Source organism: Helobdella robusta (assembly GCF_000326865.2).
Source record: "Helobdella robusta unplaced genomic scaffold HELROscaffold_50, whole genome shotgun sequence".
NCBI lineage: Eukaryota > Metazoa > Annelida > Clitellata > Rhynchobdellida > Glossiphoniidae > Helobdella > Helobdella robusta.
The window spans coordinates 637,939-648,535 of record NW_008705255.1 but is presented as its reverse complement, the minus strand read 5'-3'; the positions used below and the strand labels follow the sequence as shown (position 1 = coordinate 648,535).

General features: G+C 30.1%; 1 protein-coding gene across 1 annotated transcript in view; it reads right to left on the bottom strand.

The window, feature by feature from the left end:
• Positions 1–4,217: 4,217 nt before the first annotated feature.
• The window catches only part of HELRODRAFT_193445 (hypothetical protein), a gene marked incomplete at its 5' end in the record, with an annotated part of 7,214 nt that continues 834 nt past the window's right edge, over positions 4,218–10,597 (bottom strand). The window contains 11 exons of the mRNA XM_009027730.1: positions 4,218–4,445; positions 4,502–4,780; positions 5,075–5,177; positions 5,422–5,559; positions 5,873–5,909; positions 6,207–6,260; positions 8,222–8,243; positions 8,752–8,842; positions 9,043–9,140; positions 9,406–9,492; positions 10,400–10,481. Coding sequence (XP_009025978.1) covers positions 4,695–4,780; positions 5,075–5,177; positions 5,422–5,559; positions 5,873–5,909; positions 6,207–6,260; positions 8,222–8,243; positions 8,752–8,842; positions 9,043–9,140; positions 9,406–9,492; positions 10,400–10,481 — 798 coding nt within the window. The 3' untranslated portion in view covers positions 4,218–4,445; positions 4,502–4,694. The remainder of the gene's footprint in view (positions 4,446–4,501; positions 4,781–5,074; positions 5,178–5,421; positions 5,560–5,872; positions 5,910–6,206; positions 6,261–8,221; positions 8,244–8,751; positions 8,843–9,042; positions 9,141–9,405; positions 9,493–10,399; positions 10,482–10,597) is intronic.

The following is a 10,597-nucleotide window of genomic DNA, read 5'->3' as shown; positions in this document are numbered from 1 at the left end:
CGTTTAAGATGGAATGAATTATTTATAAATATGTAATTAAATTATAAATAATATATATATATATATATGCTTGTATAATATATATATATATATATATATATATATATATATATATATATATATATATATATACTTGTATATAATTTATATAAACATTTTATTCATCATAAAGATCCTAATTTGGGTCTTAATTAGTTAATTAGATTAATGACGACAAGACACTACAGATTATGAGGATGGAGTCGTTGATGACATTGGATACATACATACATACATACATACATACACAAAAAAACAGGCATACACACACACACACACACACGCAAATACAAACAAACATATACAAACAAACATGTACATATACATACGTTCGTAAGCTATGTGTGGTGTATGCTATGTGTGTGTGTACGTTTTGTGTATGTATTGATATTTGCGTGTTCGTGTGTGTGGGTGTTCGTGTGTGTGCGTGTGTGTGTGTGTACATATATAAACATTTGTGTTCTTACTTTTGATGTTTTTATTTTTTGTTAAAGTTATCTTTTAAAATGTTGAATAATTTTTTTCTTATGAAAGTTCGCCGTTAATTTTAATAATAATAATTATTATTATTACGATAATATTAATTTATTATGATGAAAATATTTACATTTATTATATTATAGTAATAATTATCTTAGAAATAAATGTTATTTTTATAGTTGAAGTTTTAAAGGCTAGCTACACGAACTAATGAATGAATTAACGAGTGAGTGAATGAATGAATAAATGAATGATTGCTAATCAGTTTATAATCAATGGATGAATTAATCAATCAATCAGTACAGCCAATGAATCCATTCACTAAATCAAGAAATTATTCAATCTGTCATTGGCTTCAATCAATCAATCAATCATTCTATTCTAATCCAATCAATCAATCAATCAATTATTCTAATCTAACCAATCAATCAATCAGTGCAATCAATCATTCTAATCCAATCAATCATTCTAATCTAATCAATCAATCAATTCTCTTGGTAAATCAATCATACCATAGATAAATTTACACGACCAGACAGCATGCGTGTCAGCTATGTCTTATTCCTCCAATCAAAATAAAAGGATAAAAATATATTATTATAAAAACTTAGACATAGATACGCACCACACACACACGCACACATACATATATATATATATATATATATATATATATATATATATATATATATATATAAACAAATGTATATAATGATTTGAGCCCATATTTGTTGTTTCATTTTGATTAGTTTGTATATATCGCTTCTTTTTCACCACTCTTTGTTAACTTGCTTCTTTTTTTTTGTTGTTCTGATTGGAAAATTATGATGACAATGATGATCGCGGTAAACAACAACAACAATAATAATAACAACAATTCAACAACAACAACAATAATAATAATTATAATAATTATTGTTATTCTTATTGAATTTATTTGTCGTTAAGCGTGTCGTAGTTTTTGTTGTCTTGTTACTTATCGCTGTTCATCTTTATATTATTTTTATTTATATTATTCGAGTACACCGCACCTACACATACACACACACCTACACACACACACACACACACACTTATATATATATATATATATACATATATATATAATATATAATTGATTGAGAGATGGATATATATATATATATATATATATATATGTATATATATATATATATATATATATATATATATATATATATATATGAATATATAACCCTAAGGACCAATGTTTTTTTTCTGATTTATTATTATTATTGTTCTTTATTATTATTATTATTATTATTTATTATTATTATTTATATTTCATGTAATTTGTAATATCGTTAATAATATAGCGTTAAACTCTTCTTTCGCCTGTTTAGCTTACTATTGAACCTACCCGTCAGCTTACTTACTTAAGACACACTTTAAATTTATGTATTTATAATTATTATATTATAATATTTATTTATTTATATATTATATATTATAATTATTATTTTTAATATTAAATTAAATGTTTCTAGTCAGATGACTAATAATCGCATTCACTGCAAGGTTTTTATTATAGAATTTATAAGATTCATCAGATGAATTAATGTGTTTCAATATCATTATGATTATCACTCTCTCTCTTTCTCTCTCACTATCTCTTTTTCTCTTTCTCTAATACATTATATACATATATATATATATATATATATATATATATATATATATATATATATATATGTAATATATTTATATAACTATAATTAATTTTATTGGTTAGCCGTTATAATTGATAGGTGACTGTTAGTTTTTTCATTATGCTCTGTTTCATATTTCTCGTTTGAATTGTATCTATGCCCATGTGTGTGTGTAGGCATATGTGTGTGTGTGTGTATGTGTGTGTGTATGAGTGTGTGTGCGTATTTATAACGATTTGTAATTATAAGTTTGTGTTTTTTTTCTGTTGGCCTTTAAGTGCACCATCTTTACTATCCAAATTATTTATTCTGTCCTGCTATCAAAACAGGACACATGCACACACACAAGAACTCTCACACATACACACACGAACGAACGAACGAATTCACACACACACATACACACACGAAGTATCTTTCTTTCTCACACACACGCACACACACACACGAAGTCTCTCTATCTCTCTCTCACACACACACACGTACACACACACACACACACACACGTGAACTCACACACGCACGAACTCTCACAAAGACACACTTACAATAACTGACTAACTAACACAGTAGTAATTTTTACTCAATAATTTTTACCGCTTTTTAAGGAAAGGTTATATACATATTTAATATTGTTTATATTACTATTATTAATTATTTTTCTTATTTTCTACAGCGTTCTTACTGTACAGAAATTGATTTAGTATAGCTATCTATAATATTATTAATCTTAACTGTAAATACATGAATGCACCAATGTATATGTATGTATGTATGTATATATATATATATATATATATATATATATATATATATATATATATATGTATATATATATATTTAAGTATATGTATGTATATATATATATCTGTGTGTGTGTGTGTATGTGTGTTTTGAACTACATAGCTAATAATTAACTACATAGCTAATAACTATTACTATTTTAAGTAAAATAATTATTATTATTATGATTGGACGATATATATTATACGTTTTTAATAGCCAGTTAAATGAGAAAATGGAATTAATTAATTGATTGATTAATTAATTAATTAAGAATAAGGAATTAATTAATTAATTGATTGATTAATTAATTAAAATTTCTCTTACATTATTGCTGGTTATATTAAAGATTGATTGCTCTTCTTTAATCAGTTGAAATGATCTTGGAGGAGAAATATTTTTTTTTATTATTGTTGCTATTGTTATTATTATTGTTATTAATTTTTTGTTTTTGTGTTCGTTTATTTATTTATTTTTTTTGATTGATTAATCATCTCTTAGTATATCGTTCGGAATTAATTTAACAAACAGCCGCCACCATCAAAAAAAAAACAACAATAATAATAATAATAATAATAATAATAATAATGGTGATAATGTTAATAAGACATTCATTGGCTATTTCAACTGCTAGTTATAATGAAATTTGAGCAAAAAAAATGACATTTGTGAAGTTAGTAAGAATGATAAGTAACATTAATAACAATACTAATAACCACAATAATAATAATAATATCCATAATAATAATAATAACCATTAATTACATTCACTCATTCATACGTACATTCATTCTTCTTTCGTTCATTCATTTTATATTACAAGTGAATGAATAGACGAAGTGAACACACACGCACATACAAGCATACACACACACATACATATATATATAGTTACAAACAATATATATATGTATATATATAGTAGTCTTAGATTTTTTTAATATTTTCTTTTTAACATTACATATATATATATATATATATATATATATATATATATGTATATATATATATATATATATATATGATGTTATCTTATTAGTGTTGTCATTCATGGTGAATAAAAATTTGTATGGATAGATTGTGATTGGTTGCTTTCCGTAGCCTCGGACGCCGTAGCTTCTAAACGATTTTGTGGTCGGTGGCTACTGGCATTGACACGGTATTTGGCTGGCTAAACATGGAAGACATGCTTTTGATGATGTTGTGTTGTTGGTGATAAAATCACGAGTTGGACTGCTTTTACAAAGATTTTATTTTTTTAAAATCGCATGTCTTGTGTTTTTTTTATTATTGTGAGTTAAAATAGAAAAAAGACAGGAAGTGGAACTGAAACTACCCACGCTCAATCAATCATTCATTCATTTATTTAGTTGTTTGTTCATTCAGTCGTTCGTTAAATAATTAAACCAATCAAGCGATTGGTCATAGGTGAGTTGTTGAATTATTATCTGAAACTGTTAATCAATCAATCAATCAGCCAAATGACAGATCAATCAAATAGTTATTCATCTTCTCATTCAGCCAATCAATCAATCAAATTATTCAACCAACCAACCAGTCAACAACCAATCAATCAACCAACCAGTCAACAACTAATCAAACAATCAACATCCAATCAATCAATCAACTAATCAGCCATCCAATCAATCAACCAACCAGTCAACAACTAATCAATCAATCAACCATTCAATCAATCAATCAACAACTGATCAGCCACCCAATCTATCAACCAATCAGGCAACTTTCAACGCATGACTTGAGGACACCGAGGTCGAGATTTAGGCCAATGAAGACTATCCTAGTCACCCGAACTGTTTCAAAGAATGTTATTATTATTATTATTATCATCGTATTAATCATCATCACAGCCATCATCGTCATCATCACAATCATCATCAAAATCACCACCATCATCGTCATCATCACAATCAACATCAAAATCCTCATCGTCATCATCACAATCATCATCATCGTCATCATCAAAATCACCATCATCATCAAAATCCACCATCATCATCGTCATCATCAAAATCATCATCAAAATCACCGTCATTCACCATCGTCATCATCACCACCATCATCAAAATCATCATCAAAATCATTACCATCATCCCCAGCCCAGGGGACGTTGGTATGTTTGAGTTCGTAAATTTCTTCAACGCCCTGCAGCAGTACTTGATGTTCCTCGCTCTCTATCGATAACACTCCCTTTGTATGTTTATATGTATGTTTGTTTGTTTGTGTGTCTATGTGTGTGTATGTATGTGTGTTTGTATGTGTGTCTATGTATGTGTGTATGTATGGTCCCCTTGTTGATAAAAGCTATGAGGGAGCTATGTGTATGTATGTGTGTGTGTGTTTGTATATATGTATGTATGTGTATGTATGTATGTGGGCTTGTGTGTGTGTGTATGTATGTGTGCGTGTGTGTGTGTGTGCGTCTAAAGCGTACTTTTATCCGGATAACACGCATGTGTCTCTTGTTGGATGAACTCTCGATATTTTTCTCCCACAGAAGCTGCTGGAGAAAGTTCTCGAGCAGCTGCTTGTCAACGTTTCTCGAATATTCTACCGTCACTGATCGTATGCCCTTGAAGTGGTGGTGGTGATGATAATAGTAGTAGTAGTGGTAGTAGTAGTAGAAGTTGTAGTAGTAGAAGCAGCAGTAGTAGTAATAGAAGTAGTAGAAGTAGTAGTATTAGTAGTAGTAGTTGTTGTTGTAGCAGTAGTAGTAGTAATAGTAAAAGTAGCAGCAACAGTAGTAGTAGCTAGTAGTAGTAGTGTAGTAGTGGTAGTAAAAGCAGCAGTAGTAGTCGTAATTGCAGTAGTAGCGACAGTAAGTAGCAGCCGAAGTGGTAGCGAGTAGTTGTAGTTGTGGCTAAGACAAGAAGAAACATAATTACTTTGGTGTGAATGACTTCTTTTCTCATCAAGTCGTTTCTGTAAATAATAACAAATATCATTTTTTTATAAGAAAAATTATTATTCATCCTTTCGTTCGTTCGCACATCACTCATTCATTCATTCAATCAGTCGCTTGGTCATTCATCCCTCGGTCATTCATTCGGTAGGACGTTCGTTCAATCATTCGTTCATTCATTCTACAATATCTATAATTATAATTCATTATTCAAAAGATGTAAAAAATTGCAAATGAATGGATGAAAAAAAGAAACATTAAATGAATGAATGAATGAATTGCTTGTGGATTCAACGAATACATATGTAAAAAGTTACCTCTTGGGAGCCAGCATCAACGTATTTAGGTTTAGTATATCATCTAGGTTTACCCTGTGGTCAAAAAAAATTCCACTATAAAAAATAGAATAAATTACCAAAAATTTCAATAATAACAAATATATATTGATCATCTGGAGCAAAAATGGAGCAGTTCTTTCAAGATGGAAGTCTGGAGCGAATCAAGCAAAGATGATTTTGATGACAATAGCACTGATATTGTGATATTATTCTAAAGAGTAAGTTATCAATTTTAAGATAGATTGCGTTTCAACTATGAATAAATGAGTGAATAAACGAATGAATGAATGAGTGAGTGAATGTGTGAATGAATGAGCGAATGATTTGTGTGAATATTTCACGCAAGACCACTTGCAATAGTTGGAATGAGTGCGTTCAACCTGCCAACTAATCAGTTACATCAACAATTTTTCTAATAAAATATCTTTGGTATCATCCATCGATAAGTCATCGCATGGAGAAATGTCATCATAGTGACGAAGAAGACGACCAGTTTGGGGATATTCTGGCTGCTCTTTTAGAGTTACGCACGATGATTTTGAAAGATTGTACTCACAGGTTAGGGTTAGGGTTGGAATCAGTTGACGACTTACCGGTCATCATCATCATCGCTATCATCCTCATTACCTACCGCTATCATCATCATATATTACCTACCGCTATCATCATCACAATCGTCATCATCATCGCTATCATTTTCATCATTATCGCTATCATCATCATCACAACTCACTTACTATGGGACGATGTTAATATTTTTGCCGTGCTATTAATTGACCTGGAAATAAATTTTTAATTTAAAAAAGCGTATTTAACTTTTTTATTTTACTTAAATTCGGCCTAGAAGACCTTGATAATAAAAAAAAAACTCAACATCATCTTCATCATCATCATCATTATTATTATTATTATTATTACTCATCAGTTTAAAATCATCAATGCTATTTTTATTTCACACGAAACAGCTTGCAATAGCTGGAATGAACGCGTTCAACCTGCCAACTAATCAGTCATCTTAGCAATTTTGAATTAGCCTATTAACTCATTCATTCATTCACTCATTCATACTCATTCATTCACTCATTTATTCATTCATACTCATTCATTCATTCATACTCATTCATTCATTCATACTCATTCATTCGTTCATTCACTCATTCATTCATTCGTTCATTCATTCGTTCATTCATTCATTCGTTCATTCACTCACCCATTCATTCGTTCATTCATTCGTTCATTCACTCATTCGTTCATTCACTCATTCATTCATAGTATTAAACGCAATCTATCTTAAAATTAATAACTTATTCAAATTCGTTAATGTATTCAAACTGGTTATGAAGTGTTAATAACAACAATTTGACATTTTTTATTTCATCAAATCAAAACAAAGAAATGTTTAATAACAATAATAATAATAATAACAACAACAATAATAATAACAATAATAATAATTATTATTATAATGATTATCAGCAAAGAATAAAAATAATTTACTTGACGAGCCGTAGAATCTTCTCAAGTTCATCGTTCCCACGCTCACCAAGATCGTCATCATCATCATCATCATCATCTCCGTCTCTCCTGGCATCATCACCATTGCCACAATCATCCGTGTTATTTTTGATAGTAGTAGCAGTCGTAGTAGTAGTAGCAGCAGCAGTAGTAATAGTAGAAGTAGTAGTAGTAGAAGTAGTAGTAGTAGAAGTAGTAGTAGTAGAAGTAGTAGTAGTAGAAGTAGTAGTAGTAGAAGTAGTAGTAGTAGAAGTAGTAGTAGAAGTATTAGTAGTAGTAGTAGTAGTAGTAGTAGTAGTAGTAGTAGTAGTAGTAGTAGTGTAGTATTAGTAGTAGTAGTAAAAGTATTAGTAGTAGTAGTAGTAGTAGTAGTAGTAGTAGTAGTAGTAGTAGTAGTAGTAGTAGTAGTAGTAGTAATAATAATGATAATAATAATAATACCATCGAGATATATTTGACTACCCAGTTCGTCATCCAACCAGAACATGTTGGCAATGGGCCCTGAATGAATGAATTAATTAATGATAAATTAATTAATTAATGATAAATTAAATTTATGAGTGATTGAATGAAGGAATGTATAAGTGAGTGAAAAGCGAATGATCAGACAAACTAATGAATGAAACAATTCCTTTCATAAAATCAATTTCGATATGTATTCATTCATCCATATTTATTCATTCACTTCAGTGAATAATCCTTCCATCCATCTATTCATTCATTCATCATTCATTCATTCCTTCATTTCACTATCCAGGTAGTTTTGAATGATTCAATTGATTCATCCATACATTTATCTATCCGTTCATTTGTTTAACCATTCATCCGTCCATCCATCCACCCATCCACCCACCCACCCATCCATCCATCTATTCATCCATCCGTCTATCCATCCATCTATTCATCCATCTATTCATCCATCCACCCACCCACCCATCCATCCACCCATCATCCATTTATTCATTCATCCATTCACTCGTCCGTCCATTTCTTCTTTCATTCCACGGACCTGGATCGGCCAGTCCGGTGGTCTCCAATAGGATGTAATCAAAGTTGCCCTTCTTTCCCATCAACAGCTCAATGGCTTTTACAGCGTTGTCTCTTTGAGAAAAAAAAAATAAAAATAACAAAATTATTATTATTATTATTGCTGTTGTCAGCAGTAGCAGTATTATTTAACAATAATAAATAATATATAATAATGATAATTATAATATTATTATTAATAGTAGTAGTAATAATAATAATAATAGTAATAACAATAATTTTCCCTAACTTCCCTAATCAAGTGGCCGACCAACCTGACAGAGCAGCACATACAGCCATTCCTGAGTTCGAGCCACTCCTCGTACAACTTGCCATTCTCCCCGATTGCCAGCGACTTTTCTAAAGCGCTACCTACAAACACGGAAAAAAGTAAAGTAAAATAAATTATAATTCTTTTATTATATTATAATACATATTATATATATTTATGATATATGATATAATATATAATATATATATAGTATATATTTATGATTATATTATAATTATATTATTATTCTCTCATAATAAACTCTCAGAGATAACAAACATACACATTGCCAGCCGCTTTAACCATCGTACCATCACATAACTCACACACGCACGCACGCGCACACACACACACGCACGCACACACCGGCTCCAAATTCATTGAGGATGACAGCTATCTTCACGTTATGCTGCTCTGTTAGAATGTAATTGAGCAATGTAGTTTTGCCAGAACCTTTGTGAAAAAAATTTTCATTGAATTTTAATTATTATTAATTTATTATAATAAAAATGATAAAATTGGCAGACATTAGATTAAGTTAATTTTTCTCTAAATCTTTTAATCATAACAGTAAAAAATCACATAACATTCATCTCCACACTCAATATAGCACCTCATATCAATTACATCATCACAAAAGGCTTTCAAACATTTCACGCACTCAAAACACTCCGTTCACATGGTCTCAGAGGCATCAAATTATTCGACATCACCGAATCACTCATCATCTCACGCATCAAATATGCAGCTCCCTCCTGGTCTGGTTTTGCCAAGCAACAACAACTTCAGCAGCTACAATCTCTCATCAAAAAATTAATTCGATTCAACTACCTACCTGCATCATATCCTACCATCACTCAGATATTCAACACACTCGATTCAAGGCTGTTCAAGAAAATAGAAAATAACAACAACCACGTCATCCATCCTCCACTACTACCAATCAAAAGTACAACACACAACCTTCGTCAGCGCAAACATAAATATCAAGTCGCCACCCAATCTACATACCAGGAAAAGACCTTCATCACAAGACACCTCAAACATATTAGCACTTAAGAAAACTTCATCATTACTGAACTAGTTTTTACTTATTGATCACCTCACTAACTCACTAAGTCATCATTTATTCTATTAATAAGTCACTAAATATATTAATACTCATTAAACTTTTAACACACAGGCCTAGCCTTTATCTATCGATCACCTCACTAACCCACTAAGTCATCATCTAGTCTATCAATTTGCCATTACTTCATTTTATATTCCATCGTCAATTACTTTTCTTTTATTTGTCCTATTATTATTTATTTTATTCTAACATATTTTATTTTCATGTTTTATCATTTCTCTTCCTCACTTTTTGTATTTATTTTCTCACTTATTTGTTTAATTTGTTTCACTGCCTTGCATGTTGTTACAGTTTCTGTGTCTGTCAGATCCTGATTTTTAAAGAATAATAAAAAAAAAAAATCATGATTTGACTTTTACTCAGTAAGATTGTACATATGCCCTAGATTTTGATTAATGGATAAGCCCTATTTCTGGTACTCTAACC